We start from the raw sequence: 26,807 nt of genomic DNA on the forward strand, positions 1-26,807 counted from the left end.
TTCGTGAAATTCATCGGCTCTAATCGGTTGTATTGTTAGTGATCGTGTCTTTATGAGAATTTCTTATTTAAAATGTTAAAGTGTAATGGAAATATGCATTGTTTAACTAACACATGCAGAAAGGTTTGCATGAAAAACATATAAGGAGAAGAATCTCTGTATATAAGTATGTAATTTGATTTTAGTTCAACGACTGAAAATAAAATGGATGTTTGCATGAAAAACGTTTAAGGTATTGTTATAAAATGGGGAATTTTTTATTTTGTGATTGCTATTTATCGACTAGTTTGACCAACCAGAGGTAAGGACGGATATGAATGCATGTTTCTAGAAACAAGAGAAAATATGCTATATCACATATTTTCTGTTGTTACTTATTGAATTTTGATTTCCCAGAATTTCTGTTATGGTATATTTCCTTTCAAAATAGTTTATCGTCTTATATTTCTAGATTTATGAAGAAAAAAGTTGCGTTGTCTTAACACTTTGTAAACATAAGAATTCTATTTTGACAGCTGTATTGTATGGCTACCCATGCAATAAACCCTCGTGACGTCACAGCATCAACAAAATTAATATTTTCTAATCACAATTTGAAGATTTTAAAAAAAAAATAAGCTGGATTTACTTTAAAAGATAAAAATAACGAGATCTGCGTTGTAAATATCACGTATCATGTATGGAGATTTGACTTGCAGTCGGGTATTTTCCGATTTTTCTCGGCAAGCCTCGGGTTTTACAAAATTTTGTGACCCTCGGATAGAATATCCTTATCCTTCATATCCACGTATGAAAGAGTCTTATATTCATACCTCCTTTGAAACAAATTCATCTTGCGTTCTTGATAAGATATCGATTGCATATACCAGATTTTACATAGACTCAGACGTTAAGAAATACTGGAAGATTACATCTGCCTTGGATAGAATGTTCAACAGTAACTACTCGTAAGTCATGCGGGTAATTAACCGTTATCAGTATTGATTGAAAGTAAAATATGGGGCCAGTGACTTTCCTCTGACGAAAAGATTATTATCTATTTAAAGTAATTTACATGTAAAGTAGTAAACTCGAGATACAGATTCTATTACGCACAAATTATTCCAACCGAGTGATGTATAGTTCTTTCCTCATTTTCTTACCATAATGTAGTGCCTTGTTTGTGTAGCAGCTCTCTAAATTAACCGCACAAACATGTAATACTTGTAATAGAAGTCCTAGGTATAAAACAACTTGTCTGTTGGATGCTTTTTGATTCTGGAAATATATGTTTTTTGAACTGATGTGATTTTCAGTTTATCTTACTTTTTCAGCATATCACGATTAAAAAGTTTTAATTCAATTGGCGGATTTATTTTGTGTTTAATACAACATGTTAACGATTGAAAAGATGATGTGATGACTTTTCCCAGCATACACTTATTAAAAAATCAAATATACCGAGGTTTGATTTAATGGTCGGATTTTTATTTATTTATTTATGTTTAATATAAAAAGGTAACGTTAAGCTAGAGGATGTGATTTTCCAGTTTATTTGACTTTTCCCAGCATGTCATGGTTAAAAATACCAAAGTTAAATTTAATGGTCGGACATTTCTTTATTTTATGTTTATTACAACACTGTCTCGTTATAACACATAGTTTGATTATTGTATGCTGTTAGTTATGTTACATTTTGAATGTCCTCGTTCATTTTTAAGGATTGTTTATTTTATCATACAGATGTTAGCCAGTGCATGTTGTATTAGAGTGTGGTCATAGTAACTTGTGACTGAAATAATAATGTATAGATGTCAAATAAAATATTCAATTTGTGGTTTTTAAATGATGGTTTTCAAGTTTTTATACATCATGTTAGTTTGATTTCAACTGATGCAAACTGATATATCATCCCTTTTTGTTGTCAAGGTTACGGAAAACATTAGAACAAAAAAACTATATTCCACTATACAGTCCTTTATTCCGATACAGAATAATCACGACCGCCAAAGGTCTACAATAGCCGCTACCGTCTATTCATCCCAGTTTGATCAACCCTGGCACCATTAGAATTAATTAATCAGTACAAATGTATATACGTGTCGTATCAGCTAGGAGACATGCCATGTCCACGATAGTAAGATGTGCTATCCTAACCGCCTGTCATCCATGGCTTCCAAGGAAATAATCGATAGGCGATAGACTGTTCCAATATTCTAAGTCTTCAATCACGTCTCTTTAGCAGTAGGTGTGGAATCAGTTTTGAATTTGAACAACAACAGTTGTCTTTCAGTGAGGGACATTTCTTCCAGTCTTCGATTCATAGTTCAACCACGTGATACAAGCCTCCACCTCTGGGTTTCGAGTATTTACCTCTGGTCGGTGCTTTTTCTGCGGGTATTCCAGCTTCCTCCATCAACAAACCTGGCCCTATATGATCCTGGTTGTAAATACGACGTTTAACTAATGAAAAAAAAACCCACAGAAACAACACTATGCACTCAATGTAGTTAAGATTTCAAGTTATTTAATATCCAGTAATTATAAAAGATATTCAAAACGAAGCCAGTACAATTTTCCAATCATAACATGATATGGTGTCCGAAATTGTGTATGATCAATGCAATGTCCATACCTAAATTGTTTTACAACATGCTGATGTTCATAAACATGACAATGTAATATACGATTTTGCAATACATACATACAATGTAATAACACGCATACCCTTACGTCTTTGAAATCATGAATACACAGACATAGAATGTTTGACTTATTTTACAACAATTAAATTCATCATAAAATTGCACAAAATCGATTTCCGAACAGTCAAACACAATAAATGTAAGTTTTGTTTACATTTCGCGGAATTCCTAGGTGTTACCTTCTCCGCCCATTTTATATCCGGCAGATAAGCCCATGGCAAAATCCTCTGACGTAATACGTCCTCAGCTGCATGACTATCTGTATAAAGAGTAATTCTGACTACTGTATTTTGCGTAATAAGGTAGATTACCGGTAGAAATGACGTCAATGGAGGCTTTAATTGTGTCATAAGTGTCGATTTCTCTACTTTCCTTCATTTGTCTGATAGACATGAACATTGTTTGACTTTTTTCAGATAGAATTTGTATTCAAATTATTTTCAATCAGTCATCCTGGTTTTGATGAACATTCTAAATTCACATTCGTGAAATCTTTTCATCTGAGTTTGTTAATGCTGCATGATTGAAATTAATTCAAACCAACATATTTAGATGTCTTGATTCCTCTTATGCATATTTAATGTTAACAAAATGTCGTAGTATTCATCAATAGAAATAGAATTGTGACAAAATACATAAAGCATGTGTTCACAAATGTTCATGTACGTAATTTCAAATGTTCTTGTACGTATTAATTTATCAGCTTAAAACAATTTTGTCTATCAAGACGCTATATATCACTAACCTATACAGTTTGTTGTATATTCCAGGGCGCCCTACGTCCCATCTTTTTAACAGCTGCATTTTCAGAATGGTTTCTAGCATTGACCGTGGTGGCGTATATCCTGACGTTCGTTCCTGGCTTCAGAACAATCGATTACGACGGTGGGATCGTCAAATGGAAGGCGCCCGTTAGTAGCAGTGTGGTAAGAACATGAATCGTCATTAAAGCAAGTTTCGGTCAAAGTATTGTTGATCTATGCTGCTTTTATTCTGTGTTTGTATATTGAAGAGTTACCTGCCCTTGGGAGTTGATATTGATTGTCACGTCATACAATAGCGAAGAAAATGTGAACATAGCTAAATTAATGACGTCATAGTGCTCCAAGGGAGGTAACTCTATAATATGCAAAGGCTGAATAAACCTTACTTCGTTTAAACTGTTCAATACATCATTTATATCCAAATTTTACCATTTAACTAAAAATGTTTTCCAAAATGTTTTTCATCGGTTCTTATTCTAATTAACCTGTCCAAATTGGGAATAACCTATAATAGATGCCTCCGTATGTGTTAAGGTTAATAAGTAATTTTAATATTCATATATCGATTCGAAATCGGCGAATTGACGCACATTGGTTGGAAGCAACGGTCCATATTATGTATTGTTGTACATATTAAGAATATTTACGCAGTAAACGTCATTAGTTACACGTTTAAAGATGAATGACAATTGTTTAGTTCAGGAAATGATTTCAAATCACTGATCTTCAAATATATACGTCATTATATTGATTGTTTTCTTTTTTTTCCAGAGTACATGCACAAAGATGATGCGGTGCTGTTCATAAAACGTATGGATTATCTCCATTTGTAACAAAAAGTTTGTGTGCGAATGAAACTGAGAGGCGATTTATTAATGAGAGTTTGTATATATATATATATATCGAATTTCTGTTGAAACAATCATGCCTGACTTTGGAGAACACCGATGGTATTGTTTATTTTACTGAAATCTTCGTTCTGTAGAAATATTTGTTGTTTTATCGTGGCCATGGAATCATGAATATACACATTCAAAACACGACATCTACTTAAATCAATAGTGGAGTCATTGTCACATGTATGGACCATGCATATTTGTGTCCATGAAATAAATTGGAATGATTCGTGTACGATTTGATACCCGATTACGTTTGTGCGGGACTAGAATCTCCAGTGGTGATGGAACGTAATTATTTGCAGTGTTCCCGCTGAAATGACGTTTGCGCGGTATATCTTCTTTTAAAGTCATTCCATCACCAATAGAAACAATAGTCCAACACAAACGTTATCAGGTATCACGTGATACATTAATCAGTCTCATTGAACATTTATTACGAGATATAGAGTCCAAGAATATTTCACGTTATATAGTACATGTACAAATGTATGTACCTTATAACAGAGGCGTATCGAATACTTCTTTTAAAGCCACTCCATTATCATGCTTATTTGGCCACAAATTCGTATGAAATAAAAAGAAAGGTTCCTTGTTATTATTATTCAGTTCAAATACTTATGATTTATTGTGGTTTCACATATGCGGTCATACATTATATTAAAACAAACTTTAACCTCAATGCACCGGTCCCGCATTCCTCCATCTGTACAGGTTAATATCCCTGTCAGTGGAGATAATTGTCACCACAGGGATGTCTCCTTACATGTCATTGGTTGGAAAAACATTATGTAAATATCTGAAATTGATACATGTTCCTACCTTTGCTATCAAATCATTTTTATTTTGCGTACATTTTGTTGGTGAACAAAGTTCTGGGTATGTGTCATCATTGCTGTAGACTTTAAAAGCATACGCACCATTCACAAAAGCGAACTGAGATACTCCATGAACTAACAATGACCATTGTTTTTAAATCATTAGGGACCAGTTAAATTTACATTATTTTCACTGCTACTTACATACATGGGGATGGACAAAATATTAATTTTCTTTTTCTCTTTATGACACTTTTAAAAAGAGCTACGTTTGAAACGTATTTGTGCTTCGAAATTCACAATTCTATTTACTAATGTTGGTTTAACATGTATTTTATTCAATGAAGACATGCAAATTAAAAGAAAATATTTTAACATGAATATGAAGATTAGGAAAAAAGGACTAGTGTACTTATACAGTCTTTTTTTGACTATGTATTATCTTTTTACATTGAGACCAAAAGGGGTTCAAAGTCCTGTGATAAAAGGGGAGCAAAATAGAAAGAGATATAAAAAAAATAAATTTATTTACTAAATGAATAGTTGTTGGAACGTTAGGCATGTCACTGTGTTTCTAACACCATTCAAAAATGTTGCATTTGACCTTTCTAAATAAATTTCATATTAAAAACGTGATGCATACTTCATAATGAGATAAGTACCCTCTGTGGAGTTACAAAAAATATTGAAAAGTATACAACAACGATCCGACTTTCTGTTCGTTGATTAGTGCAGAAGTGCCTTCTATACTAAAGAAGCAATACTATCTTGCAATATGATTGATCTTGATTTTTTTTCAAATAAGTTATCTAATTATATATCAACATTTCTTTTATACCTACGGGTGTAATACATGTCGCCTGATACTGTATTGCATGGCTACCCATGCGATGAAGCCTCAGGACGTCACGGCGTCAACAAAATTTCTATTTCCTCGGTAACTGTTTAACATTTTTTCACAAACTTGACTCGTCTTACTTTAATAGATGCAAACACAGGAATTTCTGTTGAAAATATAACCATTTATAAAAGAGTCTTTTATTACTTTATATCCATATTTAAAATAATTTATATGGGTTATTGCCTCTAAACTATAAATGATATGTACAGGGCAAACAATGAGAAACCGTAGATTAGTCAAGGAGATTAACACTTCGAGGTTCATAAGTACCATTATAGTAAATAGTCTTCACTTGTCGTTGTTTCTCTTGCTTAAATATACTACTCCGGTAGATATTGCTGATCTTGTTTACATAATGCTATAGAGACAGTTGTCTTCTCCATATACGAAGTGATCTACAGCATTACCATTAAATTACATCCATTTATTCTCGTTCATACATCAATTAAAGAAAAAATTGTGTAAACAACATTTTAGAAAAAATTCTTATTTAGCATTGTCATATTACTTTTTGTTAATAAAAGCCGTCGTCATTATGTTCAAAATCGATTATTATTTGATTGTTGTTGATACAGGAATGCTCATTTTTTTCTCATATAGATTTTAAATTTTGGACAACAAAATTCACCATTCATAATATTATTGCTATCATGTATTTCTACGACAATATTTTTATGACATTTTATTTCGGAATATAAAGTTGTGATATACTTGATATTTCTGAATATTATTATTAAGTGCAATATTCTTAGGAATAGTTCAGTCATAAGTCACCAATTACTGTAAAAAGGAATATTTTTGCGTGTGGAAATTTTCGCTTGGTCAGATTTTAAACTATTTGACATTGATCACACTTTGCATATATATTCTAACCATTCTAATGTGAATGTTATAATTGGTTGATGTGTTTGCGTGTACATACATTCGCAGTGGAAACTTAATGAATGCAAAGTCAGCGAATACATTGCACACCACGAATAATATCACTTCTACAGTAGTGAATGCTTAGCAATAAAGGCGAGGTATAGTCCGATTTTGACGCTATATTTTGAATTTTTCTTCAATACTCATGTGATTTGTAACTATTGTTAATGTATTTTTAGTTAGTTATGAATGCATGTAATATATGTAAAACGAGAGTGTGAGCTATTACTTGAAAGCAAAACTATTTTTAACGATTAAGACAAGTTTGTGCTTAAAAGCGAAGACTTTATTTTCATCTGAAATGTATTTCTGTACATAATTTTAATTGGCATATATTATAGTGAATGTACATAACATGGATGTTATATCGTGTATGAATACAGTGGATCAGTGTATCATAGTATGTATATATATATTTATTTTGGCATGTGAAGTTCGATGCATGTATACATGAAAGACCAAATAAACTATATATTCATATGATGTCTTTTACTTATGTTTCCGATACAGAACGGGTAGGATTCTATTACGTTAAACATTTTTTACTACTCTTTGTAAATAAACACTTCACTTTGTAAAATGGTTGTATTCTTCTTAACCATATGACGATTGTTACATATATTTATTTGATTTATAAACAGTCGGTATCATTAAAGTGTTTGTCAGGGTTAAAAGATGAAGAAGCTGAAGTACACCGAGAAAAATTACAGACGTATTATCAGTACCTGGCAACTGTCGCACACAGATGTTGGGACATATCGATCACTTGGCCACAGTTACCTGCAATATAAACACTATAAACTTTGAGCAAATGAAAAAATAAAAATGTAAATAATAATTTATAAGTGTGTCGACTGAATATGGATAAGCGCATTTCGCTTGTTCAGTAGCGCAAATACCTTTCATTTACATTAATAAACACTTCGAGACAACACAAAAGCGCTAAAATGAAAAATAAAAGCACCGTTGCTATTAGAGATTGATTGATTTGATAATAATAATATAAGAGTAAGATAACATCATCCTGTAGCCTCTTTACATAACGGCAAACCCATCTTCTTCTTTGAGGGGCCGCACGCGCGGTGGCCAAGTTGTTAAGATGGCCCGAGTCCTCCACTTCTGTGTCGCGAGTTCGATTTCCAGTTACCGGGGCAGTTGCCAGGGACTGACTGCTGGTCGATGGTTTTTCTGCGGGTACTCCGGCTTTCCTCCACCAACAAACCCGTCATGTCCTTAAATGACCCTGGCTGTTAATAGGATGTTAAACAAATAAAACAAAACCTCTCCTTTGCCCAAAGTTGAACAACAAAAAGTGGTTGTTTACCAATGGGTCATAGAACAGGACCGAACCTGGGTCCTGTTTATAAACATTCATTAACTTTAAGTAATTTCTTAACTTAGAATTCCCCATAGGAAAGCATAACAGCAGCTTAGGGAAAATCTTAAGTTAAGGAGCCTTCATTAAAATCCTTAATGCATTTTGAGGATAAGTTTAAAGATGCTCCACCGCTGACAAATGGTATTTTTTCACTATCAAAAACAGCAGCAGACGATTTAGTATTTTTCTTCTGTTACAAAAGTTACTTACTTTACACCATTACCACCATTGAAAAGTTTGAGCTTCTAATTTTACTTCAAGTTAAAAATATGAAAAATGATTAATTGCATCCCGAAAAAATTCCGTGACACTATATCCTATATGGAATGAACTACTGATTGTGCATGCACCAAAGGCAAGATAAACTATCTTATATTATTTTTGTATTAATTATGCATATATATACACGATTAAACACAAATTTTTGTTCGAATGATGAATATCATGTATGCTCTGTCGGCGGTGGAGCATTTTTAAGTTAAGGGATTCCTTAAAGTTAAGGGATGTTAGTGAAACTGGCTATGATCATCAAAGTACCATGAATCAATATGTCAGGTATGTATTGGAGTGTTAGACGTTTATCCTGTATTAGATGTACAATTTTAGTAGTAGAAGGGAAACAACCCTTATTAAACAAAACATGTATTCTTTCTATACTCTAGATGAAGGGCAGGCGATCTGAATATAATTGTGGGAAGGAGTAAGGACCAATTTTGGCCCCAGAATGTTATTAAAATGCATTTCTTATTTGATTTTAACGGAGTGCTGCATACTGTTGTACCGTCCATGCATTCTATATTCATCAAAAAATGTTCTCATAAATGACGAGACACGAGAATAAAAGTTCTCATTCATATTCTGGGTATGAAAGATAGGAATATCCCACACACGAAATCACTAAAAACACACCACTTGGAATATTTCTATCCTCCTAGAACAATGCCTTATAATTAATAAACGAAAGACATATTTTCTAGGGCATATTTTTTATATAACCCATTCTGATATTAAACGAATGAATATCTAATATTCATTATTTTGTTCAAATTATTGCGTTTTAGCTAAGTCATACAAATTAAATGTATCATATAAAGACTTCAGATAATGATAATGATTAACCATAAATACGATCCACAGTACTTTAAAATCTAAGGAATGGGTTTAACAAAATCTGGGTAAAACAAAAAGAAACTAAAATTACTTTGCATTCATATCAAAACGACGTCTGGTAGAAAACTTCCGCTTTGCTTTACAAATGACACACATCAAAATGATATAAATATCATTTTTCTTTTTCGCCTAAATGTTTCTAATCAGTTTAAACCCTTTACACATTGCTGTGCATGTAAATGAAACTGACTTCATCATAATTAATTTTGTATGCATAACGTTTAAAGATGGCTCCACCGCCGAAAGAGCATAAATGATATTCATCGTTTGAACAATAATTAGTGTTTAATCGTGTATACATAAGTACAAATTAACACAAAAAAAAATATAAAATAATTTATTTTGCCTTTGGGTCATGAGCAATCAGTACTTCATTCCATATAGGATATAGTGCCACGGAATTTTTTCGGGATGCAATTAATTATTTTTTATATTTTTAACTTGAAGTAAAATTAGAAGCTCAAACTTTTCAATGGCGGTAATGGTGTAAAGTAAGTAACTTTTGTAACTGAATAAAAATACTAAATCGTCTGCTGCTGTTTTTGATAATGAAAAAATACCATTTATCAGCGGTAAAAGAGTCTTGGCATATTGTTACCGCGTAATGTTTAAGCAGCCTGCAAATTGATAAAATGTACATGTATCATAAATATATGCAGTTGATACGTAACATATTTCTTTCGCCTATCTGCATTGTAACCCTATCATTAAGAGTCTGCAGCAGGTACTCCCACTCACTACCCGTTTTTGACCGGATTTGACTTTACAAAAAAAAACACTTAAATATTGAGGCTATTTATATTTTCATGCAAATGGTGGCTTATTACCTATAAAACGCAAGAACTATGCCTGTTTTATGATTAGTAAACATACAAAATAGTGTTAGTTTACCCTTGCCAATAGATCATTTAATGTTGCAAACTAAAGGAAAGGGAGACCACTCTAGTCGACCTATCAAATAACGTTTGATATGTCTAGAAATTTGAGCTGAAATGTCTTCATTCTTCTCAAATGTAAGTGTAAGTAACATGATAACTTGAGCACCTTATATACTGACTGCGCATGCCCCATACAAATGTGTCGGTCTTCTGAACACATCATCAATGTGATGATATGAATTATGAATGGGAGATCAAATTAGATAATTTCAGAATTTGAAGAATATATCAGAGTTGTTTTGTTTTCATGATTTAATATAGACAGAATGTTACTTACGCGTAACGTGTGGTGGATTTTTCTTTTTTATCTTCCCCTTCACTCCCCCCCCCTCTTTTTTCTTATTGTTTAAAGCGTAAGCGATTACGCGCTAAAGTTCGAGGTTATACCTACTATACCTACTATATTATCATTTGTGTTTCAGGAAATTATCATAGTCTATATCATTGGTGGCTTCTACTGTAGCTTACCATACAGCTAAACGGACGACTGAATTATCAGATGTATACTGTGATAGAGTGGGGTGTGCTGCTTGATGTCTTTGGTGAAATGCTCCCGTGAGATAACACTATAAAACAGACAAACCATCTCCGTGCATTGTGAATGGTACAATCCCTGTATCACAACATTCAACATGAACAGTATCCGTGTTCGTTTTATCAAAATATATCAATCTCTCTCTTACCTACAGTGTACACGTGTAATACTGGCTGGTCCAGGGCAATAAACTCATGTCGCCTGAGGCTGTATTACATGGCTACTCATGCAATAAAGCCTCATGACGTCACAGCGTCAACAAAATTACTATTTTCTAAATATAATTTTAACTTTTTTTTTTCAGAAACTAGGGTGGATTAACTTTCAAAGATACAAACAACGGAATTTGCGTTGAAAATATTATGCAATTTTCATGTATGGAGAACTGCTACTCATTTTTTATTTCAAATTTATTTCAAAATGGCGGAGATAAATAGCAGTAAAATTGCAATAAAATGTCGAGGTAAAGCCTCGGGTTTTACAACATTTTGTGACCCTCGGGTAGAATATCCCTATCCTTCATATCCACATATGAAAGAGTTTTATAATATTTCTTATTCTCATGATGTTGTCATATTTGTTTATACTTTACTATATAATTATTTTTTAGATTTTCCTTATGATGTACCCAACTAAATTGCATAGAATCGATCGAGAGTTCTGATACCTTATATATTTTAAAGTCATGTCAAAGAATATGCTATTTATATAGACTTTCCTTATACTTCTTATGGCTAAAAATGAAGAGTTAAAAAACTAAACAATACAAATTACATTAGTATTACCAGCCAAATGGCTAACACAATTAGAAACAAAAAAGACAAGTGTTATCTTTCTTGAATATTCAAACGACAGTTTGATAACATTATATATAATATACAAATAATTTTGAAGTACAGTGTTTTCTACAATGTTAATATATGTATGTACAGTATGTTTTAAACCCAGAACTGCTACTCATTTTTTGTCTTGCCCGCGATAACCGAGTGGTTAAAATGTCCCGAAATTTCATCACAAGTCCTTTTGGATTCTGGCTTGCGAAATCTGGCACGTCCTTACATGACCCTGACTGTTAATAGGACATTAAATAAATCAAATAAAAGTGCCAGCAATTAAACTAGCACAGTAGAGATTATATGGTGATGATGGCGTCAACATTTCAGTTCAAAATGTTGCTTTAATTTTAGCGTATATATTTTTCAAGCGATATACAACTAAAATGCACATGGCGCAAAAGATATATTGGTTAAACATTTAGAAAATTATACATTAGCAAACAATAAAAATAAAATTTAACGACTATAAATGTCAACTGCCAATTTCGGTAGCCAAGAGTTTTCAGTACAATATACGCTCCCGAAAACCTTCCGCTGTTCCCGCACTGCGCCACCTGGTGGAACACCTTCCATTTACGTAATAAGCAACCAATGATAAAGCTCGAATCATTGATCTATGGACTGAGAAAGTGGCGGCGACCTTTGAATAACATGTTGTATACGAATTCAAAATACAAAACATAAGCATACTTTGTGACGTATCTGTTCCTTTGTTCTTTCACCAGTTGTTGTATTTCATACTTCAGTGTGTCCAATTATTTTATCACGAAAATCAGAATCTATCTTTGCATACATATTTTATTTGTTTAACTTTATGAAGCAATAACCACGAACTCTTTACTTTAATTTTCTATCTGTTTGAAGAGCAACGTATCCATATATATTTTATTTAACTGGTCTGAATCCCTCAATTGTCTCTGTCATAACTTCAATTCATAACATATAGAAAGCGGGTTTCAATTGGTCAGCTGAACTTAGCTGCACCCAATCAGAATTTGAAAATTGAATTACAATTTCGATGCGAAATCCTCCAAGGAATTCAGAAAGTGTGTAATTTAACCAATGACATTGCTCGTTAATTACAAGTAAGTTATTTTACTATAAACTAAGTCTAAAGTCATTGTACCTGTGTCGTGAAGTAACTGTCGTCCATCACACAGATTGGGGACAATGATCCACTTCATTACGATGTAATGATCCTTAACCATATCCCTGATGAATTGTATTGTACTAAATATTACTGTACGCCTTCGCTTTTTACTTTGCAATAGATTGGCAATGGTCGCTTATTCAATGGGACTAATTCCCGAACCATGTGAAACCCGATAACATTTGTGTGGGACTATTTCTCCAGGGGTGATGAAACGTAACCATTTGTAATCATTCCGCTGAAATGACGTTAGCGCGGGATATCATAATTTGACGTCATTTCATCACCAATAGAAACAGTAGTCTCGCACAAACGTTATCAGGTATCACATGGTACATGAATTATTCCCATTGGTTACATTTTTTTCAATTACCCTAGAATATCAACTATTGTTAAAGTAAATTCCATCCATAGCGTTTACCACATCATCCTCGATACTCCTTGATACTTTCACTGTCGTTATGTTTAGACTACCTCTGTAATATCGGCAAAATGTGGGGTTAAATCACTAAGTCGTATATACCATGTCGCTAAATCATCGAGGAACTCGTCATATCACGTTTTTAAAGTAATATTTGGATCTATGATTTATCACAACAAAAGAAGGCCCAATTAAGTTCCAATAACTATCTCATATTAAAACTGAAGGCAGTTCAGGAGAAAAACGAAAGTTTATTTGATGATTACAGAGCTCGAGAGTACCGCCCAACCTCTCAGTCAACCGCAGAGTTTTACTAAAACATAGTACAGGAATGGATATTGCGACAGTGATAGTAACCCCTGGAATGTCGAAGATGACAAAGTAGCTATACAAAATAAAAGGCTATTATACAATTAATAGTTTGATTGTTTGTTTGATAATTTTCTGATCGGCAATTATGTAATTAAAACATATTTGTGATGTCATCTATTGTTGTTTCTTGTACCTTAACTCCCGGATTATAGCACCATTAACTGTAACTGCCATATATGTTACCTTTTACTGTCTTATATGTAACTCTAATATAAGACAGTCACTTATAAGACAGTAAAAGGTAGCATATGGAAGAGTTACATAATACGGGTGAGTATATGTACCCGGGCATAATCCCATATTTATGTTAACACACAACCTGCCGGAATATTCCATTATTTTAAAATCACAATTACGAAAAAATCCCACACAATGAAAATGAAGAAAATTCAATCCGCTATTGATGCGGAATTTAACACATCCACAGAATTTCTGTACATCGATTCCAGATAGATTTTCCCTCCTTGTTATAAATTCACCATTTAACACTTATCTACAGCATTAACTCCAATTTCCGCTTTCTGAAACCTTGTTGTTATTGTACACTACTTTCGATTTAGAATTTCCAAATCATCTACACTGTAGTTTTACACTTATTTTGGTGTTGTTTCAACAATATTTCAGAATTTCACCTAAATCCCACTGGCTTGTTGAATGAAATTGCACATGGTATAAATCAATCCAAAACTGTCCATAGAGAAATCGAAATTTTAAATCCTCTGAATTCAATGAAAGTTCTGGGGACACTGACTGTTTTGAACTAGCCTGAAAATCACTGTTATATGCGATCATTTTAGCAAGACGCTTTCAAACAAACGTCTAAATTGCATATGTCATTTCTTTACCACATCAGATATTGAAAAGAAATGTGCTTTAAAATGCTCCACCGCCGACGGAGCTTAAATGATATTCATCATTTGAACAATGATTGGTCTTTAATCGTGTATGTATATGTCTTATTAACACAAGAAATAATATAATTTATCTCGCCTTTGGTGCATGCGCAATCAGTACTTTTTTCCATATAGGATATCGTACCATGGAATTTTTTCGGGATGCAATTAATTATTTTTCATATTTTTAACTTGAAGTAAAATTAGAAGTTCAAACTTTTCAATAGTGGTAATGGTGTAAAATAAGTAACTTTTGTAACTGAATAAAAATACTAAAACCTCTTTTCCTGTTTTGATAGTGAAAACAAAACTATTTGTCAGCGCTTGAGCATCTTAAAGCAATAAAATTTACTAAAGTCACCTTAATATATCGTTTAAATTGAGAAAATAACATCCCTCCATCACTGTTGGCGAACATGATAAAAATTAATTTTCAGGTAGTTGTCCAGCTCAAAAGCATGCTTCATGCATTCCGTTAATGAATGCTATTCATCACATATAACACAGGCAAAGGTAATTCTATGTTGCCATTGTCTATATCGGATTTGTCAAGGTTGAATGCACATTGCTAGAGTTACCTGGGCTCATAGACAAAGGCAGAAAAACTGGCTTATATTAGAAATAAAAGTGTACTTTATTAACACAAAGACTTGCTATGTTTTAAGTTAGAGATAAGCCTCAAACTGTACAATATGTGGGAGAGAGATCAGTTTTCGGCTTTTCTCCATAACATAATGTAATTAAAAACGTATGATATATAATTTTAATAACTCATTTAACTGGTAACTATCAATCTGTAATCTAAACCTGGTACGAAGATTTAAATCAAACGGCCAATTAGTGAGTCGACATGAATATGCAATTCATTATAAAGTGCATTTGGCAAAGTTCCGTAACATTGTACTTACTATGTTACAATGATTCGTAGTACTTTAAATATGCACGTGCGACGATTGGCGCGTGCGTTAAAATGTATTGTGCCTTTTTTTCATGCGCGTGCTTATTAAACCTGCTCTAATGAGGACGAATGTGTTTGTGGCTTTACACCACGATGCATTTTGTTGCCATCAACCGTAGCACATGCGCAAATGTACACTATTAATAGTAATACAGGTCTTATGGTCACGCCCAGTGAAGCGAGAAAACAACCACGTGACCCTCTTTGTTTTATTTTCATACGCGAGTTTAATAGGTGGAAAACTAGTGCATTATCTTAAAGATAAACTTCTTTCTATGTTTACAAGTTTAACAAGTTTTTATTTCATGCATAACAATCATTTAGGGAGTAGTACAATCGTTTTCTTTATTAATATAACATGTACAAGCATAAGATGGCGAAGAACAATATCCCAGTCAATATACTAATGGTCTACATATGTTTATAAGATGTGTGATCACTACAGAAGCAACATTGATACTGATAAGAAATAGCCGTATAGTTAAGAACTAAAGCAAATTTATCATTTCATGATAGTTGTATTTCATCATTTGTTGCCACTCTTCGAAAGAAGCATTATTTGCTATCGGCCTTCGTGTGGTCAAGTAGGTTTTAATGCGTTTTAAGTCTCATCATCAGATTATAAGAGGATATTTCAAAGAAGTGGAGGAAAATTACTTTTAAGTTACAAAAAAATACAATCTTGAACGTTTTAGATATCTTCGGTATAGCCCAAGACGCCATTTTCTTTAATATATCATAGCTATATACAAGGGGGTTATTTTTGTATCGTCAATGTCTAAAACAAGAGCTAATATCTGCAAGATGCTACATCCCCGATGAATGGTATGTTTATCTATTGCAACAGGAACACGAATTTCGATTTTTTTTTCGTTAACAAACATTCCTACAACCATCATTTGAAAGTTTTTTTTTTTTTATATTTTACTTCAATATAAAAGTATTAAAAAAAATTAATTACATTACGAAAAAAAAACATGTCACTATACCCTATATGGTATTAGGTACTGATTGTACTGATTGCACAGACAACAAAAAGCAAACAAGTTATTTTATAATTATGTATTTTTGTTAATTAGACAAATATAGACATAAGTGATTATCAAAATTATTGTCCAAACGATGAATTTTGTTTATACTCTGACGGCGGTGGAACATCTTTAAGAAAACTGTTATTGGTTCCATTTGGCCAATTTTAGATGTTTTTTAATATGTTGCAATTTGCCAAATTCATAAAAATATCGCTTATCCATTAATGATATTCGAATTTCCAAGGTTGCACAATTTACAATTAGTTTCGGTAAAAACACAGAGTAAACTGTATCAGCAATTACGTAAGCCTTATATGATATGCTCTTTCGATGTTAAGTAGTTTTGTTGGTTATTTTGTCTAAAACTCATAAACATATTTTTGTCTGTAATTAGGTCAATACGCAGCATACGAAAAGTGTATAAATGAGTGCAAATATTTTTAGTTGTGCATTTCATCTTTGAAATGGATGTTTTCCCTGACGAAAACACTTCGAGAATTCCATTTTCATTTTTTTATGCTAACATAATGGAAAACAGATTTTAAATATGGATATAGCTATATATTATTAAAGAAATTTAACAAGTACTCATTGAACTTTAACCTGCATGGTATAAATGAAACTTCGTGGTCCTTGCAAAAAATATGCTAATGTATATGACCTTGATTTAAATCACTGATTATTACCTTCAAACAACTTTCACTTGTGGCTTTCATAAAAACCCTTTTATATCGAACTACACTATTACACACACTTGGTTGTCGGAGCAAAGGTTCTATACAAACTATTGATGTTATATCCACCATCCTTCCTCTCTCTTTATCGGTCTATCGTTTTCTCCTCTCTTTAAGAAAAAAAATAATTATGGTATAATATAAAGCCATCTAATGATGTACATATCAAATATTTTGTAAATTTTAATGGAGAGGGTGTTTATAAGTTAGAATTAACTTGTGCCCGATCCTGTTGCTAATATGGCAATGGTATATATTTAAATTAACGTATCATGGGATGCCAAATTGTCTTAGGAGATATTGAGGTATTACGTGTACGGTGTATTTGTTTCTTGACATTCACTGTATTGATGTCTTTGTAAAATTATGTAAATATCAGTTTTAGGTAAAGCTCGTGTCTTTTGTAATTTTTACAAAATAATGGAATTTATTTCATACGAATGCCAACTGAGCTTGATAAGGTTGCACAGCAGTAAAAATGTAAATATATACATTTACATGTATCAATACATGTACCTAACCGCAAGGGTAAATAACTCTATAATATGCAAAGGTAGAAAATATTTTTCGACGTATACGGTATGAGGTATTGAATTAAGAGGGAACAACTTAACTCTCATACCAAAACAAAGGGAAACAATTCTACACTCGTGCTACAACTAAGGGGAACAACTTAACACTCATGCCACAGCTAAGGGGGAATAATTCTACACTCATATCACACAACACGGGAAATAACTCTACACTCATACTACAACAAAGGGGGAACGATTCTACACTCATGTCACAACAAAGGGAAATAATTCTACACTCATACCACAACAAAGGGGAGATAACTCTACACATGTACTACAACAAAAGGGGAACGATTCTACACTCATGTCACAACAAAGGGGGAACAACTCTACACTCATAACACTCATACCACTACAAAGGAAGAACAAATCTACACTCATTCAAAAACAAAGGGGGTGGGGGGACTCTTACTCATACCACAACAAAAGCGACGACTTTACACTCGTGCAAAAAGAAACGGAGAACAACTCTATACTCATGCCACAACAAAGGGGGAACAACTCTACACTCATACCACAACAAAGTGAGATTAAGTCTATACACTCATGTCACAACAGAGGGGAAACAATTCTAAACTTACGCTACAACAAATGGGAAACGAATCTACATTCATGCTGCAAGAAAAGGGGGTGACTGTACACTCATACCACAACATTCTTTTGGTTTTTATTAGTATAACGTCCTATTAACAGCCGAAGTCATGTAAGGACGTGCCAGGTTTGTTGGTGGAGGAAAGCCGGAGTACCCGGAGAAAAACCACCAACCTCCCCACAAGGGATTCGAGCACGCATCCTAGAGGTGGGGGGTTTGTGGTAATGTGTCAGGAAATCCAAGCCACTCGGCCACCGCCCCTCCCCCCCCCCACCCCACCCCCCGAAGCAAACAGTCGATCTTATATTATCACTGTCATTTATAAGACCAACGGTCGCGATAGTAATTCCTGTTTTGTTTGGGACCTTAAGTGAACTTTTAGTACACTGTTAAAATGTTTTCAAACATATGGGCAGGCTAATTAGGGTTTTAGCGAGCTTTGATTACACGTAAACGTCATTTTTTTAAATGTCCTAGGCGCTTATTGGATCGAATACGGTATATTTAGACTACGTACAATGTGTACATATAAAATTATACAGAATAATAACGAATAAATCATTTATCTTTTCTAATAGACGATGTGATTGCCTGTGGTCTACGTTGAGTGAAGGAATAAAACTTTAAAAATGTTCCATCGCCGACAGAGCATAAATGATATTCATCATTTGAACAATAATTGGTGTTTAATCGTGTTATGCCTAGTTAACACAAAAAATTACATATAATAATTTATTTCGCCTTTGGTGCATTACTTCATTCCATATAAGATATAGTGCCACGGAATTTTTTCCGGGATGCAATTAATTATTTTTCATATTCTTAACTTGAAGTAAAACTAGAAGCTCAAGTGGTAATGGTGCAATGTAAGTAACTTTCGTCTGCTCCTGTTTCTGATAATGAAAAAAATACCATTTGTCAGCGGTGGAGCATCTTTAATTAAACATATTTCTTAAGTAAAGACAATATCCATCAACGCAGGTGATGAATATAATTGATACGCATATACAAAGGTTTGTCAATAAAAATCCTAGAGTTAAAATATTTGATTGTCGGTCCCTAATTTGCATCTATGGTAAAACTTTATAAATACCCCAACCGGATGCGGATCATCTTCTAACGATTTACAAGTTCGTTTGAATAATCAACCGCGATCAGCTTGCATCATGCTTTTTGAAGAAAAAAAAATGTATTTATAATATCAAAGGTACAGTACATGTAACAAGAATTATTTTACCGTAAACATTGGTCAAGAGTTACCTATTCTGATCCAAGTAGTATCGGTCTGAAATATAGCCGAATTCTTTTTTAAATTTTTATTTTTTGTCAAAATAATTTATATTTATAAATATTTGAATTATTATCGTAAGGACCGTATAAGAGGAATATACCGGTATCTTAATGTAAATTGGGTTTCATTTAAGACTTCAAAACGTTAACTCTGCAAAGATTGATTTTGTTTGTTATTTGAAGTAAAGCATTCATTGCTGATTGATTTATTTCTAATTTCTTTTTGGAAGGTCTACATCTGCAGTTCGCCTTGTTGCGTATAGATACTCGGATAGTAGACTTACAAACTTAAATTTAAACATTAGAACATATATATATATATATCCGGATTTCTTAGATATTTTCATGCAATCAGTGAATCAAATAATGAAAAGTATATAGTATGTAGTAATACGGCAGCGTATTAGGCTCACGTACGTAAATATTTTTTTCAGGATAACGAAAATGCCAATTATTTAGCGGCCGCCACTTAATTATCTGGCGACCGCCAAATAAAACATTTTCGCTATCCTAAAAATATTTTCGTACATGAACCTAATACGCTTCTATATGTAAGCTGTCTTCCTTGCAAAACTAATCTCCAGTGACAAAATTTCTATCATTCTTCGTCTCATACACATATTTTTCAATTCATCTAATACTGCGTCCGCCCAAGTTATCTCCCCTTACGTTTCCGCCACCTTTCTACATGTTCCTCATATACAATTTCAATATGATAGTTAGATAAAGAACAAAACAGAAATAAAAAGATAAATAAAAAGTTCAATAAAGAAACAAAGATTCATTTATTCCAATGGAGGGGCCGCGGTGGCTGAGTGGTTTACGTAATATATATATATATATATATATATATATATTTTTTTTTTTTTTGGGGGGGGGGGGGGGGGTTACGGAATGGGAGGGGTGTGCCCCGACATATTACCATGAGGGCTCTACCTCTGGCTCTGGGTGGTGAGTTCGAATCCCATGTGGGGCAGTTACCAGGTACTATTTTTCTACGGGTACTCCGGCTTTCCTTCACCATCAAACCTGGCACCTCTTTACATGGCCCTTGCTGTAAATAGGGCGTTAAATTAAAACCAACAATGCAAAAATATTTCAATTGCAAAATAAACCATTTATTGAAAGATTAATTTTACAGATGTTTCAATAATTTCACATGAAGCCACGCCATTGATTAGCTAGCATTTTTGGTGAAGAACTCTTCTGCAGGATTTCAAAATTTTGACTTCTTACCCATTTTTGTTTTTCTTATTTTGAAAAAGTGAAACAAAAATCCCTTATTATTGGATCGACCAATTTAAAATATGTTTATTTTTTAATCTGTGTATGCATGATTTAAAACAGGGGTAAAAGTGTATGCATGATTTAAAACAGGGGTTTTAAAAAGATATTACCCGAGGCCAGGCCGCTCTACCCCAGTACTATCAGAGTAAAACGAAGGGAAGTAACTCTTGTAGATCAGAATGAAGTAATGGGGAAAAACTTGCTTTTATTCCGCACCAAACCATTTCTAGTGGTGGTGTCACCCTCGGAGAAATGTTTGCTTACCGACATTGCTGAAAATGATTTTCAACTTGTTTTCAAGATTATTGTCAAACGTTGATTACAGGTTTTGAAATACTGGAAAACATGAGGCATAATGCGCGAGTAATTTGTTATGATTAGGTTAGAATGATATTGAGAATGTTTCAATGTGGTATCCAAATATCGTTTAAATTCTATTTCGTATGGTGGTTGGTTTCAGACATGTTGCACTGTCGCATTTTGGACCTCAATGCGACAATGCGCCGGTGCGACAAAGCACCCAGCGACGTTGCGCCAATGCACCACGCGAAAATCGACACTTCGACATTGCGCCATGCCTGGAGTGACAATGCTTCATTCCACAGTGCCATAGTGCCCCAAGCAAAGTAGTGCGATAATGATGCAAGCGAAGTACAATAGTGTGTTGGCCATATGGCACATTGTCATACTGCCGCATGGCGTTATGTCGCATTGTCGTTTTTTCGCTAGGTACCTCGTCGCAGTGTCACATGATGCAATGTCGCACTTCGCTTGGTGAATACATTTATGTAATTCCTTTTCGCTTTGTGTCTTGTCGCACTGTCATATGATGCGTTGTCTAGATGCGATGTCACGATAGACCTAAGGAAGAAAAAACTAATATTCTTTTAGTCGCTTTTTTACAATTGGGGCAGCAGGTTTTACACCGCAGGGCAAATATTGACATGTCTTTTAAACATGGGAGGATAGGTCTAAAAGATATATTACTTTTTTATGTTTTAAGTGATATTTCTACTGCATTATGGAAGAATACAACATATTTTCAAATCATAACGTGTTGTAAAAAAAAATCTTCCCTTAAATTCTTATTATTCCAAGAGACTCGTTTCGTAAAATCTCACACGGAACTTATATATATATATATTATTAATGGCAATTATATATATATATGTATAATATATGCGAACATTATTCATCGTCTAACCCAACGCTCTGACAATTCCATTAGAACAATTCCGTAGATACGAATCCCTGCTACCAAAAGCCTCACCAGTAATGTCGAGTCCCGTAGCTACTAGTTATATTTTTACTGTGCTATATAGGCCTCTGTCGGAGCCCTATCATAACCACTATAGTTTGTGTAGCTGTAAAGTGCCGCAGAAAACTCTACATAGTCCAGCACACCAATTCTGTACGGATTTTTACGATCTATCAGATAAAGAAGTACTTCTTGTATACGGTACTTTTTTCGGAGATATATATCATTAAGTGCTTATAATGTGTTTTTTATTTCCTTGTTGAAGCTCCGCACACACACCTCGACTGGAGCTGCGAAACATCCTAATCCACAGTAGACAACACATCAAATTGTATCAACTTTCACTTGAAGTGTGCACAAACTCAGTACTACAATATACTTCCATGCAACCTGCTGGATCCTGAACAGCAAAATGTAAGTACAGTGTAATTATTGACATTTTATGAATCCTATCGACCAATGTATTGGTATTACAAGTAAACGCGTTTTCGGTTGAGTTTAAACCAATTTTTGCGACGGTTTAATCTCGCGACCTTATAACCTATTGCAAAATAATTAATTGATAGCAATTTAGAAATATTCACAGGAACTAAGATATATGTATTGTCATGTGAATTTTGTCGTGTGTTATTCATCCTCGATACTCCAGGGGTTACTATCATGGACGTAGTTATAAAATCAGTGATAGTAACCCATTGAGTATCGAGGAAGTGTGCTATTGCAATGGACGCCTAGCTAGCCATTGGAATTTGAGATATCTGAAATTAGTTAGATGCCTATCAGTTGTGTTCTGGTATTTTTGTGAATGGTCGGAAGTAATTGTGATGATAATATGCTCCTTAATCTGCAGACATTGTAGCATATGTACATTATGATAAGATGCACTTGTTTTTATCTTATATCAATCATCATTTTATCATTGGCACTGAGCATAATATCACGACTGATGTTAATTAAAGATAAACATTTGTTTTTTCTGCATCCATTATGGAAATATAGGGGGTTACTATATACAGTGTAACGGCAGTGATAGTAGCCCCTTGGATATCGAGGACAGATGCACCCAGGTAGTTAATTGTTGTTTAAAGTTTGAAATTACCAGACAATTTTAACATTAGGGATGTGACGGGACGAGGCATACATTGTATGCTACTGCATACGTAAATATTTTTGCGTCTTGATATTTTCGCAGAGTCGGTTTTCAAACTGTTCGCGATATGGCATCGTTCGCGCTTAGCGTCTGTAGTCTAATTATTCGTATGCAGGGGCCCAGGACGGGGGGGGGGGCAAACATGTCCCCCCCCCCCCCCCCCCCCCCCATTTTCACCGAGTGAAATGTTCTAAAAATGCACATTTTAAAGAAAAAATGGTCCTCCTGCACATTTTTCGTACTTCATTTTAGAAAATTTTCCGCTGCGCGGCGCGTTTCCTAAAACGTTCAAGCACGTAATATACAAAACCTTTAATAATAAAAATTTAATACACGACCTAGACTAAAAATGTCCATTAAGGGATTATACTATTTCAAAAAATGTATCTTAACAGATTTATTTCTTTATATCTTAGCAGAACAATTAATTCATTATTATTTTGTGTTACACAACAATATGTCGATGGTGTGAATCCGTTATGTTCAGATCGAGCAGGGTTGCATATAATGGTATGACGAACTCACAATAGTCATTTCTAAATGCAGGTAACTTTAAAGCGAAAAATTACCATGTTCAGAACGCTTATTAAAAAATCATCAAAATACATTGTAAAACTCATCACAGCTTTTCTAAATCGTAATATTTTTCCGGGTGTTGGGGGTTGGGTTGGGTTACCTCCGGACCTTCTAACATCAAAAATCTCGATAATAGCCCTAAATATTAATTTCCTGTTAGCGACGCCACTGTCAATACATGTATGCAAGGATTATATGTAATGATATAAAAAAAAAGTATATAAAGTAGTATCTCCTGTTGGTGTTGGGGGGGGGGGTGTACAAAATATTGGGGACCTTTGCCCCCCCCCCCCCCCCCCATTACCCCATTACGTTTCATCTTCCTACGCCACTGGCCTGGTATTGCCAAGACTCGAGTGTACTATTTGCGAAGTTTGCAAATAAACAAAATAAACGTAAAATATCCACACCGCTAATAATCATAATTTTTACAGTATTTGTCATTAATGTAATGGGGATGTACATTTAAATGTAACATCGTATATTATTTAAGAAAGTCCTTCAGAAGGGAGAGAACGTCTGGGGTTTGTTAAGCCGTAAGGGTATGAAAGTTGTTAATAAACAAACCATCGGCTGTAATTACACATCTACCGTCTAAACGATGGTATTGAGAAGCCATTGAGAGACATATACAACAAGGTTTGCGTTATACATCGGCAAACCTCTTTTTTCAGAATATTTAGTTTCAACCCTATTAACGTTGTTTTTATTCCTGATAGCGTAAATTGACAAACACTCTTTAACTATAGCATTTGCCACCAAAATTAAAATTGAGAATGAGAAGTCATTGAGAGAAATGTATACTTAGGTTTGTGTTATAAATCGACAAACGTTTTTACTAGGTCTTTTATCAAATTAAGTTGATTGCAACACTATTAGTTTTTTTTATTCATGGTAGCGTAAATTTTCAACGCTCTTTAGATATAGCATTGTCACCCAAATAAAAATTGAGAATCTATTAATAGTAGACATTTTTGCGTTATAAACTGGCAACTGTTTTTATAGTGAATATTTTTCCATAATATTTTGTTTCAACCCTATTAGCGGTGTTTATTTTCCTTATAGCATAAATTGACAATGCTGTTCAGTCATAGCATTTACCACTAAATGTAAATGCTTCAAGTCGTCACTTTCATAATATGGCGAAAGATATAATCGTGTCATTTGAAGCATCGCCATTAAAATTAAAATGTTTCTACTTAAGTTGTCAGTTATAATCTGTAACCATGACATTTGAATTCTTAAATTCTTAAAATGGCGAAATGTTGTGTCGTTATTTTAAATGTCAAAATGTGGTACACATCTCTCATATAACCATTCGCTTCCAGTGTAAACACTATGTGTGGTATTTATATGATTAAACATTTTGTAAATCTGTATATGATTAAACATTTTGTAAATCTGGCTAAATGCTCAAAGTAATTATCCATATTACTGATGACTGTGTTTTTATTTGCTCGGTTTGTGATGGAGCTAAGTTGATAACAATCATCGAAAGACCCATTTCTATGTAGTTACAGTGTCTAACATTCCTCCATTGGCACTGTAATTAGAAGTCATGGTGACCTACTTTTCAAAGTATCTGGACAAGCCATTTATATTCTCATTGTCTGACATTATATAACTAGTCCTCTTATATTGCTTGCTGTTGCTAAATTGATAAAATGTCTAACATTTAGCATGATCTCTCTCATTTTGTTTGCTGTTGCCGAATGGGTTAAAATGTCTTTATATTTTATATATGCTCTCTCGTTTTGTTTGCGGTGGCAAGTGGTTAAAATATTTGAAATTATCCTCTCATTTTCTTCGCGGTAGCAGAGTGGTTAAAGTGTCTTAACATTTCATCATAAAGGTCTCTAATTTTGTTCATTGTGACCGAGTAGCATTGTCTCATAAGCTTTACTCATGGTCAAGTGGTCGAATTGACCATTTTAGGTCTCTGACATTCTATTAAATACAAATGTACACTAAAAGGCGATAGTCATATCAGTGATTTTTTTATTCGAGAAAAAGATAGCAATTTCCATTACAACAATTATGATCATACCATAACAATACTACACCATATAATGTTTTACATGTAAAATGAAGCACCGCAAAAACACAAATAGTTTATATTACGCGATTGAAGATATGTTGGTTCACATAAAAAGTCTAAATGCTTGCTTTTGCAATTCATTATCTTGTCTATCAAATATACTGGTTTTAACTTCTACTACAGAATAAGACTTCTGTATTAAATATTTACAAAAAAACACTTTTCCATTTTGGGGAGTGCTTAAATTAGTAAGCGTAATGTCATAAAATATACAGCATATTTATATAAAGGAATCGTTATACACATGTCAGACTATTTATACGAGTACGCAGACCCAAATTGATGGGGTTTTTTCACTGACATTAACGTAGATGTCTTTGTAGTGTATTCCCCGGTTCTAAGTGTTTATAGCCTCTTTAGCACGTAACCTGTTACACCCCAACCCATAAATGCCGTTTAAAATAACCACACTGACTTTTACGACAATCAGTGTTACAAACGACCAATTGTTGGTAGAACAATGGCGATGTTCAGGTACAGAACATCTCGAAGAATGGAGGTTAATCATCGAGTCTCTCCCAAGGGAAGGATGCCAGTCTGAATGCCCCTAGTTAGTGAGAGATCTCCAATTGTGTTGA

At 33.7% G+C, this 26,807-nt stretch overlaps 2 protein-coding genes across 3 annotated transcripts in view; both read left to right on the forward strand.

Annotated features, from left to right (window-relative positions):
• Positions 1-7,467, forward strand: part of LOC138330128 (DNA damage-regulated autophagy modulator protein 1-like) — a 61,976-nt gene extending 54,509 nt beyond the window's left edge. The window contains exons 8-9 of the mRNA XM_069277530.1: positions 3,455-3,610; positions 4,220-7,467. Of these exons, the coding sequence (XP_069133631.1) occupies positions 3,455-3,610; positions 4,220-4,255 (192 nt within the window). The 3' untranslated portion in view covers positions 4,256-7,467. The remainder of the gene's footprint in view (positions 1-3,454; positions 3,611-4,219) is intronic.
• A 15,004-nt stretch (positions 7,468-22,471) lies between these two features.
• LOC138330131 (modulator of macroautophagy TMEM150B-A-like) overlaps positions 22,472-26,807 on the forward strand; it is a 39,259-nt gene continuing 34,923 nt past the window's right edge. The window contains exons 1-2 of one of the 2 annotated variants that reach the window (XM_069277534.1): positions 22,472-22,558; positions 22,671-22,819. The gene's annotated coding sequence lies outside the window, so the exon portion shown is untranslated. Of the gene's footprint in view, positions 22,820-26,807 lie in introns of both variants that reach the window. The other variant, XM_069277533.1, reaches the window with a different exon arrangement.

The sequence above is a fragment of the Argopecten irradians genome, chromosome 8, assembly GCF_041381155.1.
Source record: "Argopecten irradians isolate NY chromosome 8, Ai_NY, whole genome shotgun sequence".
NCBI classification, from domain to species: domain Eukaryota; kingdom Metazoa; phylum Mollusca; class Bivalvia; order Pectinida; family Pectinidae; genus Argopecten; species Argopecten irradians.